This window comes from Nicotiana tomentosiformis, chromosome 7 (genome assembly GCF_000390325.3).
Source record: "Nicotiana tomentosiformis chromosome 7, ASM39032v3, whole genome shotgun sequence".
NCBI lineage: Eukaryota > Viridiplantae > Streptophyta > Magnoliopsida > Solanales > Solanaceae > Nicotiana > Nicotiana tomentosiformis.
In genome coordinates, this window is record NC_090818.1 from 3,172,448 (window position 1) to 3,190,179 (window position 17,732).

The 17,732-nt window shown below is 35.6% G+C and overlaps 2 protein-coding genes across 2 annotated transcripts; one reads left to right on the plus strand and one right to left on the minus strand.

The window, feature by feature from the left end:
- The first annotated feature begins 2,997 nt into the window (after positions 1 to 2,997).
- LOC104093233 (pentatricopeptide repeat-containing protein At5g50390, chloroplastic) lies at positions 2,998 to 5,575 on the plus strand. Its single transcript, XM_009598963.4, has one exon. The coding sequence runs from the start codon at positions 3,315 to 3,317 to the stop codon at positions 5,421 to 5,423; it is 2,109 nt and encodes a 702-aa protein (XP_009597258.1). The 5' UTR covers positions 2,998 to 3,314; the 3' UTR covers positions 5,424 to 5,575.
- A 1,178-nt stretch (positions 5,576 to 6,753) lies between these two features.
- Positions 6,754 to 11,176, minus strand: LOC104093242 (uncharacterized). The gene is made up of 6 exons (XM_009598971.3): positions 10,722 to 11,176; positions 9,708 to 9,815; positions 8,838 to 8,999; positions 8,588 to 8,759; positions 7,387 to 7,460; positions 6,754 to 7,272 (listed from the first exon to the last, which is right to left on the minus strand). Exons 1-6 carry the CDS (start codon positions 11,055 to 11,057, stop codon positions 7,192 to 7,194), a joined length of 933 nt encoding a protein of 310 aa, XP_009597266.1. The 5' UTR covers positions 11,058 to 11,176; the 3' UTR covers positions 6,754 to 7,191.
- Between the last annotated feature and the right edge of the window lie 6,556 nt (positions 11,177 to 17,732).

Consider the following 17,732-nt stretch of genomic DNA (forward strand, 5'->3'; position numbering starts at 1 on the left):
CACACTTTCGGGTTTGAAGTTCAAATTTGAGATCTTTATACAAAAAGTACTTTTTTAGCCGGTATACATAAATTATACATTGAATATATACGATTCTACACACAATACACACACACACACACACACACACACACACACACACACACACACACACACACACACTAGTATCTATGAATGTGCGTTGCACGTTGATAATGGGACATGATGGTTTAAATATTTATTTATATGAAGAAACAACAAAATTTAATTAATAAATTTTTTTAATATATAACAATACAACAATTATCTAAATACCGAAAAATATTATTACATTAGCATAATACATGAATTCGAAATGAAAGGGCACCATCAAAACTTACACAAATAATTAATTTAGTCATGTTAGTTAGATAATTATGTATTATAGTTTAAAGGCATTTAATATAATGGTATCTTACCGAACACTTCTTTGTAGATGATGTTTTCTTTGTGTATGTTTCCTTCTAATGCTTTGGATACTCTGCCATAAACAGAACTCTTGTTGTCGATATTGATATCCCTCTTAAAAGTATAACATATAGTTCATGTAAGAAAATATATTATTGTAAATATAGTCCACTATTTAGGATGTTTGTCCTTGTGCTTTAATTATTATAATTATAAAGCATAAACATACTGAAAATTATTTTCACACAAATTTAAAAGGATTTTCTTTAGTTTCTAAAGACGAAAGTTGAATTCAGAGATAAACACATACTTAGAAGCACATTGACTGGTATTATAATTTTTACATGTATTAAAAACTTCTATATACCATATGTGTACTATTACATAACCTATTCGGGGGATCTAAGTTTTTCAGTAGTATGACAAGCATATTTTCTTCAAAATTAATCTATATGCAATGTAAGATTAATTTTAACTTAGTTTATTATATATACTGTGACACTAACATACGTAAGAGATAATGAATTTGACAACAAACTTTTATGGTATAAGGTCATTTGGTATTGAAGTATTAAAGTATTCTTCTTGGTAGTAATTGTTGATATCATCTTCTGCTGAGTCAAAATTGAAAAATATTTTATTTATATCATAAAACTTAGCAATCAACTTTTTATTTAGTTGATCAATATATTCATTTTTGTAACTAAGATACCTCTTTAATTTTTATCACGTAATTTGCACAAATTGTATTTTAATCTAATGACGGAAATATTTTCCTTATTGCACCACTATTATAAGTGGGGTTGATAACCAAGTATTTTGGAAGAACTAAATCATCTTTTATTGGATGCTCTTCTTCATTTCCGACACGAAACAAGAAGTCACTGAATGTTGGATCTGTTCTTACTTTTATATTTCTTGTCATTTGAATCTTTTTCAATTTGAGGCCATAAGTATAATTTTGGCAAGCTAGCTCTTATAGTCTCTGCTTTTGTCGATTTTGGAACTATTGATAGTACTTGACAGAAATTACCTCTCAAACTATTACTTTTCCACCAAACGGTTCATTGATATCCAATATATTCTCTTAAACCTTGGGCAATTGTTTTGATCGTTTGACGCTTAGCCATAAGCGCTTTATACCATATTATCAAATATTACTTTCCTTATAAATTTAGCACTATTGCTCTACTTTGATATATTTGTGATGGTTATTTTCGTTGTTTGAAAAGGTATATCAAATCTAAAATGAGTTGTACGATCTCATAATAAAATTATTGTTGGTACCCCACCATTATTATTGTTAATGGTATTATGCATCTTGATCTCACATTTGTAAGTAATGCATGATATAGAAATATTATTTCGATTCCGCCAGATGCATCTGCAAAGGCTAATCCCACTGTACCAGAGGCGACTCTTTATAATATAGTCTTGAAAGTTTGTTCTTGTTTAGGATGTATCTTTGATTGTACTTCCTCAGACACTTGTATGTCCTTCTTAATACTATACTAATTTTTTTCCTTTGTGATCTATTTTTTTTAATCTCTAACGCTCTTTTTATGAAATAAATTTATGTACCTTAAGATTTTTTTAACTTGAGATAAATTTATCTTTTATGAAATAAATTTATGTACCTTAAGATTTAAGTAATTTTACTCGTATGATGAATTTAAAAAATAATTGAATAGGATTTTATTGCTAAATAATTAATTGAAAGATTTGATTATTTGGTCTTAACATAAAAAATAATTTATTTTCTGTTGATTCAAATTCTTAATATTAGTTCATCTCTTGTTTTGAATATTTAATCATAATTATAATTTTATTTAAGATAAATTTTATTTTTAAAGAGTAAAAAGATCGATATGACATTCCACTTTTAGATCTTTATGTTTGCAGAATCATTAGTGGTATTACCTCTTACCAACTTTCTCTTTCTAACACATTTATATTCTTAAAAAATTTCTTAGTTGTTCTTTAATAATTGGGTATATTTTTTACTATTACACGAAAAATTAATAATAAAAAATATTATTTAAATAGGAAAGCAGTTCAAATATAATATAAAAATATATATTACCTCCAATTTTTGAATCAGATTTGGAGAAATTGCATCAATTCGTCATCTGAAGCTAGGCTTAGCTAGTTCCCAGTTTCATACTGAAAGGTGACTAAAATTTAGATATTTTGTAAAATCCGCCTATGTCTCAAAATAGCGATCCTTCAAGCTGGTGATTTGCACATTTCGGCTGTCATTCTTGATTTTTTGATCTCGCTTGCCCTATCAGCACAGAACTTCAAGTTTAACAATTATTGCTCCTCGCTTGTCCCATTAGCAACACTTTAACTTTTAACCTTAAAGGTTTGATCACGAGACAACCGGGGGTTAAAAAATCAAGACCATTCATTTTCAAGGCGTAATTTCCTGCCTTTAAGCGGCTATTTATGCACTTCTCTTCTTGAAATAGGCTAATTATGCAATCTTCTCATATAAGCCCAATCGATTTATCTCTCACTGAGCCCAAAGTTTGAAAAACCACGGAGGTCATGATATTTCCCTTGAAAGAGGAAAGATCTTCTCTTCATTGGTTACCAACTATCAACTACCCAACGGCCGAAGCCAAAAAAGGAAAAAAATAAAATAAAATAAAATAAGTGGCGGATTTTTCGAAGCTGCAAATATCAATATTACAATTGCGGAGTTCGTTGTGGAGATCAGAAAATTCACTCATTTCCCCATTATCGTTTGTACCCACACTGAACTGGGTTGATTGATGCCCAATTGATGCAATTTCTCCAAATCTGATTCAAAAATTGGAGGTAAACTGTAACTTTAACTAATTTCTTAAAACACCCTTTATCTTTCTGTTGCTATAATCCTGAAAATGGACATATCATTGCCACTGAATCAGCTAAAGAGCAGCTGCAAGTATGCAGCTTTCTTGACAGACCCACAAGTTTTAAAGGAAAGACTTTGTCTTTCGGGTCATTGCTCTTTATTCAGTAAGAAAAGGTATAAAAATGCGTTTTTTAAGATCAAAGGCTCACTTTCTGAACATGGGTTTATAAAGCCAAGACCCATGTTTAAACCTTCAAAAAAGGAGGAAATTTTGATTGAAGAAAAAGTAACCCAAATTGAGGATTCTTCAAGTTCAGGGATTAGTGCTCAAATAGAGAAGTTAGTTTTTCATAAAAGGTATCACGAGGCGCTTGATTTTTTCGAGCTGTTAGAATGTGAAGGTGATTGTCAGTTAGGTAGTAGTACTTATGATGCTTTGATTACTGCTTGTATTGGGTTAAGGTCGATTAGAGGTGTTAAAAGGGTGCATAATCACATGGTTAGTTCTGGATTAGTATTAGACCAGTATTTATGGAATAGGGTGTTGTCTATGCATGTAAAATGTAAAATGATGTTAGATGCACGTATGATATTCGATGATATGCCTGAGAGGAACTTGATTTCTTGGAATACGATGGTTGGAGGGCTAGTGGATTTAGGGGATTATGTAGAGGCGTTTAGGTTGTTTTTTGTGATGCTGGAGGAGGAGGAGGAGGAGTACTCTGGTGCTGATTCTCGGATATATGCCACGATGATTAGAGCATCTTCTGGTTTAGAGGTTATTTCTTTGGGACAGCAGTTGCATTGTTGTGCTTTGAAAATGGGGGAAGACGATAATGTTTTCATGTCTTGTGCTTTAATTGATATGTACAGCAAGTGCGGTAGCATAGAGGATGCTCAGTTTGTTTTTGATCAGATGCCGGTGAAGACCACAGTAGGGTGGAATACGATTATTGCTGGTTACGCGCTCCATGGCTATAGTGAGGAGGCTTTACGTATGTACTATGAGATGCGAGATGCTGGTGTCAAAATGGATCACTTCACATTTTCAATCATAATCAGAGTTTGCACGAGATTAGCTTCACTAGAGCATGCTAAACAAGCTCATGCTGGGCTAGTTCGACATGGATTTGGATTAGATGTAGTTGCCAACACAGCACTAGTTGATTTCTATATCAAATGGGGAAGGATAGAAGATGCTCGGAATGTTTTTGAGAGGATGCCCAAAAAGAATGTTATTTCCTGGAACGCCTTAATCGGTGGATATGGTAATCATGGCCAAGGGATTGAGGCTGTTGAGCTATTTGAGCGAATGGTTCGTGAAGGAATGATGCCCAATCATGTTACTTTTTTGGCTGTTTTATCTGCATGTCGCTATTCAGGTTTATCAGATCATGGGTGGGAAATATTTGAATCAATGAGTAGAGATTACAGTGTGAAGCCTCGAGCAATGCACTATGCATGTATGATTGAATTGTTGGGTAGAGAAGGACTTTTAGATGAAGCTTTTGCATTAATCAGAGATGCTCCATTTAGGCCTACTATTAATATGTGGGCGGCGGTACTGACAGCTTGTAGAGTCCATAAGAATTTTGAGCTAGGAAAATTTGCAGCTGAGAAACTTTACGGTATGGAACCAGAAAAACTTAGCAATTATGTGATGCTTTTGAATATATACAACAGCTCCGGGAAGCAAGATGAAGCTGCTGCAGTTGTTCAAACATTGAAGAGAAAAGGTCTGAGAATAAAGCCGGCATGCACATGGATAGATATAAAGAAGCAGCCACATGTTTTCCTGTCCGGAGATAAGTGCCATGTGCAAACCAAGGAGATATATCAAAAATTGGATGAGCTTATGCTGGAGATTTCCAAGCATGGCTATATTACAGAGGGAAAAACCTTACTTCCCGATGTAGATGAACGAGAACAAAAATTGCCTCATTATCACAGTGAGAAGTTGGCAATATCTTTTGGGCTCATAAGCACATCCAGTTCAACCTCACTGCAACTTGTTCAGAGCCATAGGATCTGCAACGATTGCCACAATGCAATTAAGTTGATAGCCATGATTACTAAACGAGAAATTGTTGTTAGGGATGCCAGCAGATTTCATCGATTCAAGGATGGCACTTGTTCTTGTGGCGACTACTGGTGATTCAGTTGTAACCTACATGTGAAACCATACTTTTGTATGTAATTCATTTATTTTTACTGATTCTTCTTTGTTGTTATGAGAATAATCATATGGATATACCTTGCTGTTGGCATTGGAGATCATTACAAATTTTGTCATATGATCTTTCCTGATGACTTGCTTATTCTACCCATGATAGCCAAATTAGTTCCACCACCAAGCCAAGAAACTGTGTGCATGTATGTAATCTCTGCATCATTATCAGTGTGATGCAAGTTTCCTTCTCTCCTGGAGAAAATTATTGTGGATGTCCACATTCAAACTTCCTACCTTCACCAGGTAGGGGTAAGGTCTTCACTACCCTCCCCAAACTCCACTTGAAGGATTATACTGGGTTTCTTTTTGTTGTTGTTGTCCACATTCAATCTTCCTATCTTCCCCATGTAGGGGTAAGGTCTGCGTACACAGTACACTTCCCAAACTCCACTTGCGGAATTATACTTGGTTTGTTGTTGCTGTCTACATTCAAACTTCAAAATTTCATCTGAATTAGTGTTTTTCTCTTTTTCAATTTCCTTTTGGTGCTAGGGATTTAAAAATGTTTATCGTGCAATGTCCGTGTAGTTATTTTAATGTGAACAAGGACTTAGTTTTGGTGCCTTAAAGAACACATTATGAGTTTTGACTAGTTAATGTTATTAAATATGCTACTTATAAAAAAAAATGAGAGCAAATATTGCATTTCTTATCTTTTATCCCCTCGGAAGTAGTAGTATTTATCCTTTGGTAGAAGATTACTCTGATTAAGTCTGTTTTAGATGGCATTCCAACCTACCTGACAGTGGTAAAATTAGGAATTTTTCCATGGGTGTTCAAATTTAAAAGAAGTGAAAAAAAATTCCGACAAAGGATTTTCAGTGTGTTATATACCTCTAAAACGTAATATTTTACCCATGTACACAATGCAATTTTTCGACGACCCTTATGACCATGTGGCAAACCCTTATGACCATGTGGCTTTGCCACTGCTACCTGATGTCAATTATTCCCATTCCAATTAAGCGAGATTCTAATGAAGATAGACTGGACCATTAATTAGCTCTATGTTAGTGCTGATTTAGTTCATTTATTTCGCTGAATTTCATTTTAACCCAATGTAGTTTATGTTGGTCCGAAGCGTTTTTATTATCGTTAGACTTCTGCTACTACAGACTTGTATTTGCAAGTGGGTAATTTCAATATTAAAAATAGAGGTCACTATATCCTCTAGGTAACAGCTATTAGAATTTAGACCATACGATAACCCCACCTTAGCATAGAAGACTCAACTTTATATTGAGAGAGACTGAAATAATCATACATCCCCAGCAGCATTAGACATTTCATCCAAGTAAAACTGCAAATACACATTTGTCATTAGTCCTCTATAATTGATCTCTCTCTATCGTCCATTACCTAACACAATTACAAGCTAAACTGAAACCAAGTGAAGCAAGTCAAACCTTATGTTTAAAGTTACTGATGAAAAGATTAAATGTTTTCTCTATGCATGCCGTTCGGACAGCAAATAAACAAATGAAACAGCTTTCTACTTGTAACAATATTCTCATTTTGCCAGAAATAAGCAGTATCAACGTGTATAAGCACATGCTGTGGCCAAAATGGCAAGTCGACTGCATGGTATTCCGCTAATTCAAATTAGCAGCTCTGCTGATAGACACAAATTATGATTTTTATTTTGCAAACCACCAGGCCCATAAAATAGTATTAGCCACTGTGCAAACTGTATTCAACGCGTGAAGACCCTCTGCATAAAACCTTGCAAAGAGCCTCCCATTCCTGCACCAACTGCTTCAGCCAAACGTTGTGCCTGCAAAATTGCAGGTTTGTTCTCAGAACCAAAACTTTGAAGTGCAAGATAGAATCCCAGTCGCCTCTTTTTAGGGATAGTTGAAACAAAATAATCACATTAGCAGCAAAATACCTCTTGAGCAGTCTTTTTCAGATCAAATGCATCTTTGATTCGTGCATCCAAGAATGCCCATGTATCACGAAAATCTGTCAACAGATAAACAATAAAGCCGAGAAATATAAGACAGATGCAAAGTAAACAAAACGAACAACACCTTCTAGAGAGAGCAGAGAAGAGACCTTTCTGAATACATGGAAATTATTGGTGAAAGTGGAAGAATATTCCAATAGAGGCTGCTCGCAAGGGAAGTTTTGTTTGCTATATTAGCTGCCCAACTAATTATCAGAGGGGTTGGAGGCAGTTAAGCTTCAACTGTGCCTCTAAAACCAAAAAGTAGGCAAAGCAGATTGCCCATTGGATTATACTTCAGGATTAGAAGTGGTAGAGGAGAGGTACAAGAAAGGAGAGCAGAGGGAAGATGAATTATAAGACTGCAAAGCAATTTGGAAATAATGGCAGGCATGGTTGCGTCAAGAGCTTCATGAAGCTTAGATTCTTAAAAAGCACCAAAACCATATGAAATCCATTTCCCTAGGATATCTGGTATGAGGTGCCACCTCCCTTTCTATTCTAAAGTCATTCATATTTATATCCTTTCACCAAAAGATTCCTAATCCAACAAATAATGTCTGGCATAGGAATCACGCTCTAAAGTAATTTCTAGCGAAAAACATGCAACTACAGATACATTGCTAAGTGAGAGCAAAGTTGTTACATAAACACATCAAAAGAGGACCTTGTACCGAATATGGAGCAAGTGTCCTGTTTTTTCACGTAACAATGTTAGGAGAGTTGGAAAAGTGACATTGGCAACTTCAGTTTGATGAACCAAGGCTCCAGCAAGAGTACATCTTTTGCTGGATTATTATCCCAAGAGATAATTCTGTTGCCATGCCTCTTGCCTTGCCATCCCAAGAGATAATTCTGTTACATCAAAAAATGCTTTTTTTCCATATATTTAGAGAGTGATTTAGCGAAGTATGAATAGTTACTAACAACCTAAGAGGCTTCCAGCCAACTCTATGAAATAGTCCCATGTCAATAAAACAGTGCGAAGCAGGAAGAACTGTTGACGGTGGGGCATGTTAGGATTATAATGGGGCTCAATTTTAATTGATCATAAAATTTTAGTAAGACTTAAACCATAATATTAGAAGGATAACAGGAGAAGAATGAGCATCAGACAAAATACATAACAGTTAAAATGACACACCTGGAGAGCTATCTGTCAGCATGTATAGTTCTGTCGTGGAGTATATTCCACCTAGGATAGTGCGCTTCACATACCAATCAATTTCACTGGCATCATCATCAACGGCATGCCAGATCTCATCAACCAGCATTGCGCGCTGCTTGAAGCTTGTAGGAACATTCAAGGGTTGAGCCTACAATCAGAAGTTGTCTGAATTTCTACAAACCAAAAAGGAAAGGGGCCTGAAAAGATGTAAACTTTAAGGAAGTACCTGTATACTGAGAGCTTGGGCCCATTTTGATATGTACGGGGCCTGTGTTTCCAAGCGAATTTTGACAAGCTTTGCCACCCGCTCACTAGGTATCAAGTTTTTCAGATCCTCCGCTGATTCAATGATATCGATGAGTCTTTCGAGACACTCATCCATAAAATACTGAGAAAAAGAAGTTCAATATAAAAAGTTAATAGAGGATTAACTTATTGGTTCCCACAAAAAGAGAAAATAAAAATACTCACTAGATCAGCTAAGCAATTGTTAATACAGGTAAAAAAATCAGTGTAAGTTACAACATGATATTGATTCAAGAAAAGCCGAAGATTGATTGCTGAATGACAGAGCACTAAGCACCTTGCCAATGGTAATTTGTGTTAAAAACAAAGTCAGGGAAACCATTAGAGGTTTGCGGCTGCAACGTGTAAGCTTTTAAGCCCTTCTCGCAAACACTATGCAAATTAGCAATATCTTAGGATTTAGCTCATTCTTTGGTATGTTCATCATAAAAAGCACGTATGGCATATATAGTTACATAAAATAAGCTGGCAGGAATATATCATTAATAACCCTTTTATCATGGAAACACGATCATTACTTTTTTTACTTTGCATAATTTATCTCAAAGGAGTTCTCTGACTTACACTTATTACCAGGCAAAACAAGTGCAGATAGAATAAGGGGAAAACCAGAAGAAAAGATTAACAACTGAAAGGCAGACAAGCTTATTTCAACATTTTTAGCAAAGCCAAAGATGTTACAACACAACAACATAAAGCCAAAGATGTTAGAGCTCTATAATGCCCGCAAAAGACCAATCACATTAAAGAATCTAGAACTATGAGTAAATGTAGGCGAACCATCATTTACCTCCACTAGCGCAGCTTCTTTCCGAGGAAATGATCCAACAATGGAAGGCGACACCCCAACATCCCTTGCACCTGAAATCAGGGCTGTTTCAGTCCACCCTAGCCGAAGCTGCAAACAAGTCACCAAGCACCAATTTCAAGTCCAATATATTCAAAATGGAACGGGGGATGTGTGTTTGTATGACGGAAAATATTTTTCAAAAGAACTTTCCTTGACGAGATCATTTCAGTGTTTGGTTACCCTAAATTGTAAGAAAATAATGTCTCCCCAATGGAAATATTTCCACCAAAAGGGAGAAAATGACTTCCTTCTCTTCTGGGAGAGTCAACTTCCTTGACAAATATATCAATTCTTACTCCACATCACTTACTTTAATCAACACTCAGACTTTGTTGCCAACCTTTAATATTCAGAATTACCACTAAATCATTATCCATCATATCTTACCATACACTTTGTAGGGTTAATCATATATCACCGACCTTTATACCTAATCAAATATAGGAAAACAATCCCAAAATATGATTTCTCAAAGTAAAACATCTTCCCCATAAAATAATTCTCAAGAAAACATATTCCTCCATACCAACGCATTTGAACATCCAAATATCCGGTTTCTTTGTTCTTTTTTTTGTATGTATATTAGAACTTAGGTGAACCTTCTATTACAGGCATCACCTTCCTTATATCACGGAAGCTCCATTAACTTTTTAATGAGGTTCATTTTCCACCTATTTTTCTTTTCCAATGGTATTACTGAATATGCTTACAGAAACTACTTCTACACTAAAGAAGTTCTGCAGTAGAATTACAAAGCATGTCAACAAATTCCAAGGTCAAATACAACAATTTATTCAGCCAATTCCACCAAATCAACAACATTATCCCCAAAAACGAATTCAATCAAAAACACATCAGACAACAACAAAGTAATCAGTCACATAAATATACACAAATATAATTCAACAATTCATATCCAATCCACGAAACAGAGAGATATTAAATATAACGAACCACGTGAGGGAGAGAGGCACTGAGCACACGCGCCTCTTCGTCCTTGTAATGAGCTTTAGGTCGTTTTGTTCTCGAGCTCGATTTTTCATGATGATGTGTCCTTCCTTCTTCCTTGAACGATGACGACGCCGTATAGTTAACCGGAATAGAGTCAACTGGAATAGGGTTAGCCGGAGTAGGGTTCTGATCCGTTAAGTTTCCGGTGGCAGCTGAAGTCATAAATCGAGTGGAATTGTTTACTGTTAGGGTTCCACTAGACGATATTGCAAGTTCCGGCCGACTGTAAATCCGGCGGTAAACTGCCGGCAGTAACCGCTTCGCCGCCGATCGACACATTGTTAACGATTTTCTCTGCTACTATTTTGGAGCTCAATAGAGACAAAAGATTGAAGTGTGAATAGTGTGAGCATGAATATCAGGGAAAGGTTCCACGTAAATGTTGTGAAGTGCTGCTACTTGTCAAATGTAGAAGCCACTGGATTTTAAGTTGGGCAAAGCCTAAAAATAAATAAGAACTTGAGGGGTCAAATTGTAATATATCAAACATTTGATGGATGTTTTCGCCCAAATATTGTTTTAGAAAAATGTTTCTTTGTTTGGTTTATCAAAAATAATTGTTTCGGAAATTAGACAAATTTCTCCTCTTCTTTTTATGGTTAGTAAGAAAATTATTTATCAAGTATAATATGTACAATACAAAAAGAATATATGATATATATTATCGAAAAATGTGTCAAAAAATGTGCCTTTTTCTCCAAGTTTTATGGGTTATTGAGGGGTTGTTCGAGAAAAGATTGAGTTTTTGAAAAAAAATGTAAAGAAAGAGAGACAAAGTTCTATTTAGATGTTGCCAATATTTTTAGGCTATAGGTGCAAATACCAATTATTGGCTAAATGGCTGCCAATTGCTCTTTAGAGTTGTTTATAGAAGATCCCTTCTATTTATGCAAACTATGATTCGGGTTTTGCACAAACCCAAGCTTATCTGCAATGGGCTGAACTTTACTCACCTGACCATAAAAGCCCAGCCCAACATTGTTCTCTCTATAGAAGAAGGGAAATTTTAAACATGAAAAAATGGCATTGTATAACAACTCATAAAGAGAATTGGCAATTTTTTAGCCTTCTTTTATGTTTGGCAAAGGTAGCCCCAAAAAATTAGTATTACATAACCAAATCCCAAAAAAACATAGTTCCTTATTTATTCACTCTCCATGTATCTCTTCTTCACTTTCCCCATATTTCTTCTTCAATATTTTCTTCTGTTCTCTCCTTGTATCTCTTCTTCACTTTTCCCGTATTTTTTCTTCAATTTCTTCTTCTTTTTTCTCCCCGTAATCTTCTTAAAGTTGTATAACCTCATCAACCAACTCATCTCTTTCAAACAATTCACTCAGCAATTCAAATTACTAAAATACATTCCATTGAAATACTTGTTGAATACACCATCAGATCCTTAAACGATGAAATACATATAACCAGGGAAGAGAATTTCTTTAGCCTCAAGTTCAAAAAATACAACAAGACTACTTCATTGGAGCTTTTCAGTCAATGACCTTAATAATGATATTATGACGTGAATTACAGATAAAAATAGGCTCTACTCCAATACATTCCTTCTTATTCTCTTTCTTTTTTCAAGAGGCAGATTCTAATTTTTTTTTTCCTCTTTTTTTAATTGTGGGAAAAATATATGTGTATTTGAGATAGTGTACATCTATGTGTATATTATATTATATATCATGATATACATTATTAGAATTTGTACTATAAGGTTAAATCGTCCAATTTGATTTTAAGAGGGCGAAATTCACTCTGAATAAACTTACTTCAGTTTTGTTCTTGATCAAAAAAGGAAAATAAATTTTTGATATAACATGTTTAGAGCAAGTTGTGAGAGTAAATAATTTTTTTATATACATTTTTGTTATACCTCATATTTTCGTACGTGAGAGTACGCCATAAATAAATTGATGAAAGTTGGGAAATGATATGTCACATCCTGCATTTTTGTACGTTAAAAGTTTCGTCGTAAGTTAATCGACGTAAGCTCGGGAATGATATTATTTTGAGGTTATAAGTATTATGCTATTTTCGAACAAGTGGTAAAGTAAATTCATGAAGGTGAAAGGGTAAGCGAATCGAAGAAAATAAGTTTCGTCGAAGTTTGACGTTTCGGGGTAAAATACGGTCCAAGCTATAATACCCGGTATTTATGGACTTGTGCCTTACAAGGTACCACATGATAATGATAGTAAGGTGTATAAGGTATGTTAAAAGTAAGTAGTATTTTAAGTAATTTGAGATAATTCTTAATTATGTGGATAATTAGGTTACTTAATGATTTTGATGGGATAATTAACTAAGAAATTAAAGTCTTTGGATAAAGTTTAAGGGCCCCAATGTGGCAGCCAAGAAACTTGGTTAAATATGACTCTTAAGTCATAAAGTAATGTGACACCTTTAGAGAATTATATGGATTAGTCATCTTATCACGTGGGGCCCACCTAAAGGTTAAATAACCTTTCTAATTCACAATTGAATTGCTCATCTCTTAAAACCAAGCTTCAGCAAGGTCCATGGATTGCAATGGCAATGTGAGTATTTAAAAACATTTCATACGAAGACCATTTTATACTATATAGCATGGGATTTTATAATTTTAAGGAGTACGGTGCAATCGTTCTCAAGAATATCATACGGATTTTTCCCTACTTCGATCCGTCGTTACGTGTTTTATCACAAAAGGCGTGTGTTAGAGGGATCGTCAAGAGAATCGGCTCAGGTATGTTAAGTCTATCACTTCTTTCTTTTGGCATGATTTATACGACAGAAATGAAACGAGCAAATGCACAATTTTCATAAATGACTCTATTCATAGAAATACTAGAGATGCTTATGTTCTTGATTTCCCATGTGTAATATTATTCTATCATCTTTATGGGTCTCAGAAAATAAGTAAGTTGACAAAGTTTATTTCATGATATTAATCAAAGGCATAATGGTCTAATGACACTCCGAAAGATTTTATTGACGTAATTCTCATGCATTGCATTCATTTACATTGACCCATGACCAGATGGCGTTATATACGCGTATATATGTATATATATGTATATGGGGTATAGGAAAAGGTTATATATATATATATATATATATATATATATATATGGGGTATGTGAAAAGTTACGACGTTATATACGCACCACCACCTGATCAGCTGGTATACGTTGATAATTTGCCCACAGTGGCCGAGATGATATGATGGGATGCCTTCAGAGGCTTGATGATGTTATGAACGCATATACCCATGCATGGTATGACATTTATACGCATATGCATGACATTATAATATTAAATGATTCACAAGGATATTCAGATATACATGTTGAGTCTTTTACTCCATGTTTCTCTAATGTCTATTGTTTACTGATTTTCATTCCTTATATATTCGGTACATTATTTGTACTGACGTCCCTTTTACCTGGGGATGCTGTATTTTTTGTCCGCATGTCCCGATAGACAGGGCAAGAATCCTCAAAGTAGGTTATCAGCTCAGCGGAAGCGTGGTGACTTGAAACTTCTTACGTAATACCTTGCCACTAGGGCTTACGTTGCATCGAGGAATATTTGAAGTGATTTTCCTGATCCACTTAGTGGCTATATTATACTTCAATAAGCGTATTTTATAGCATCCCAATGTGATTCATTTGCGTGGGTATTTTAGTCCCGTATAATTTATGAAATTCTCTTCAAATCATTACTCAATCGAAGGCCCAAACGTCATTCTTTATCTATTACAATTACATCCTCATTGTACGCTAGGGCAGCATTCCATCTCTTATAAATGCTACTGGTCTTAGACTCATTTGAGTTCATTCAGGCTATACTAAGCTTTCTATAACTTATAAAAACCATCAGCTCTCTTGTTTCATAGGCTTAATCCCGAGGACTTATCCATTCTCGTCACCTTCTCACTCGCCCTTTCTATTCCTTACTCATGTCTTCCTAAAACCTTGTCGTTTTACCATACTTTAGCTTGCGACCTACACATATCTATTTATACTACTCGTAACCTTCCTTCAACTTGCTTGCATCATAGATTTCCTTGTGTCATTCTGGGACATCAAGCGAGACATCACATCGTCTCTAACCTTTCGTTACTCTCTTAATTAGGCTTTTCGATACCTAGAAACCATAGGTTGGAAGACATGCCGTTGACGATGCCACTATCATTCCTGAATACTGAATATCAGTACTTTTAGCCTTCTATCCGAAGTATGGACTATCCACAATCTTTTGCATTTGAGTATCTTGTGTGTTGTTCACCTTTACCTTACTACCTTAAACTCTTGCATTGTATCTTCTATTTCTTTCATGACTCCCCTTCCACATAGGTATCGTTCACATCCACGACTAGAAGCTCTATTATAATACTTGCACCTCTGGTGTATACACAATCCGGTGAGAGCTTCATACTGACTTCTTATAAGGCTGGTATATTGTAGATCAATATTGAGGTGAATCAAAAATGGATGGACAAAAGTCACAAAGTATGAGATGAGAATTAGGTCGACATTCTTAAGATGAACAGTAATGAGTAAGCATTAAAAGACCTAGATTTATACATATGGGATAAGCAACAAGAGTAATTTGGAATTTGGTAACAGACCTCAACAACGATAAATCGAAGTAAGAGTTATGGTATAGTATGACCTACCTAGATGCAGTAAAGTCATACGGATGGATAACCGGGTGTCACGACTCAAAATTTCCTACCGACGGGACCGTGATGGTGTCTAACATTTCACTTGCTAGGCAAGCCAATGTTAAAGAATCATTAATATAATTCCTTATTCCCATTCAGTAATTATCAATAATTAACTAAGATGAAATATAATAAGTGCGAAATATCATAAAACGGTATTAATTACTACCACCCGGATCTGGAGTCACAATTCACGAGCATTCTAAAATTTACTACAAGTAATAGTCTGAAAGAAATACAACTGTCTGAATGAAAGAAACAGTAGAACAAAAAAGATAAACGGGGACTTCAAGGTCTGTGAACGCCGACAGATCTACCTTGAGTCTCCAGACAACGGACCAATAGCAAAATCTCGATCAACCCGAGACGGTATCAAAATCTGCACAGAAAGTGCAGAGTGCAGTATCAGTACAACCGACCCCATGTACTGGTAAGTGTCAAGCCTAACCTCGACGAAGTAGTGACGAGGCTAAGGCAAGGCACCTACAAATCAACCGGTACAATTTAACAGTGTATATACAAACAACAGAAATGAAGAACTAAACAGGAATGTCGGGAGGGGAACATATTGAGGGGAATACAAGATAAAGAACTACAACAGAATGATCACCGGAGCAGTCAATATACCATGAATCAACAGAAATAGTGAATACAGTAAAGGAAAAATGCACGGCATCATCCTTTGTGCTTTTACTCTCAATCTCACCATAAAATTAAGAGAAACAGCACGGCATCACCCTTCGTGCATTAACTCTCATATCACAGTATCACCCTTCGTGCTTTTACACTTACAATATGGCACGGCATCACCCTTCGTGCATTAACACTCACAATATGGCATGGCATCACCCTTCATGGATTAACACTCACAATATGGTACGATATCACCCTTCGTGCATTAACACTCACAATATGGCACTACATCACCATTCGTGCATTAACACTCTCCCTTACCATAATACAATGCATAAATAATAGCAGGGAGATAGAATAACAAGTACAAACCTTACTTCAACATTTGGCTCCACAATATAAATCTCAACTTTTAAATGAATACTACCAACAGAAAATCTGTAACCATGATAATGACGATCAATTTAACAACACTAGTATAAACATGTAGCAATTAGGCATAGGAAAGAGATAATATAAGAAAATGGAAGAAACATGGAATACAGGTAAATTGGCGGCGCATAAGTACTCGTTACCTCACATATACGCCGCTCTCATGAATTTCACTTAGCAAATAATCTAAGGTTCCTAGTTCCCTCAAGTCAGGGTTAGACACAATACTTACCTTGCTCTGAAGGCCACTTAATTCTCAATCACAGCTTTTCCTTTGGAATTCACCTCCAAACCACTCGTATCTATTCAAAAATGACTCAATAATATCAAATATTGCTAAAGAAATCAATTATATTGCATAAATTAAATTTCTCAAATTTTCCTCCAAAAATTCGAAAAATCGACCCCGGGCCTGCTTGGTCAAAACCCGAGGTTCGGACCAAAATCCATTTAACCATTCACCCCCGAGCCCGAATATATAATTAGTTTTGAAATCCGACCATAAATTGAGTCTAAATCCCCAAATTTTCGAAATTCCTAGTTTCTACCATAACCCCTAATTCTACCATGAAAACTCTAGATTTTAGGTTGATAATTCAAGAAATATAAAGGGTAATTGAAAGAAAATGATTTAGAATCACTTACCAACACTTTGGGGAAGAAAATGACTCTTCAAAATTGCCTCTACCCGTTTGGTTCTTGAAAAATATTGAAAAAATGGCTTAAACCCATGTTTGATTCTGTTTTATGCACTGGGCAACAGTGTGCGTTTGCGAGGCCACTGTCGCTTTCGCGAAGGGTACTGGCTGCCAAGCCTTCACGTTCGCGAGACCCTGCTCGTGTTCGCAGTGGTTACTCCCACCTGGCCTTCGCGTTCGCGAGACATTGCTCGCGTTCGCGATGAAGGAACGTCCAACCCTCCCCCAGGTGTGCCTAACACTAAGCGTTCGCGAAGACTTCGCGTTCGCGAAGAAGAAAACTTCAGCTGCCCAGTTTACTCTTCGCGTTCGCGAGAGTACCTTCGCGAACGCGAAGAAGGACCTGCCAGAACACCTGCTGCAGCAAAATACCAGATTTTCAAAATCCAAAACATCCTGTGGCCTACCCGAAACTCACCCGAGCCATCGGGGCTCCAACTAAACATGCACACAAGTCTAAAAATATCATACGAACTTTTT

Excerpts from the sequence above, each read along its gene's own strand:
- LOC104093233 (XM_009598963.4), top strand. The coding sequence starts at position 3,315 with ATGGACATATCATTGCCACTGAATCAGCTAAAGAGCAGCTGCAAGTAT.
- LOC104093242 (XM_009598971.3), bottom strand. The coding sequence starts at position 11,057 with ATGTGTCGATCGGCGGCGAAGCGGTTACTGCCGGCAGTTTACCGCCGG. Across the intron at positions 9,000-9,707 it reads AAGAAGCTGCGCTAGTGGAG|TATTTTATGGATGAGTGTCT; the intron begins GTAAATGATGGT and ends TCTTTTTCTCAG. Across the intron at positions 7,461-8,587 it reads GCTGACAGATAGCTCTCCAG|ATTTTCGTGATACATGGGCA; the intron begins GTGTGTCATTTT and ends ATCTGTTGACAG.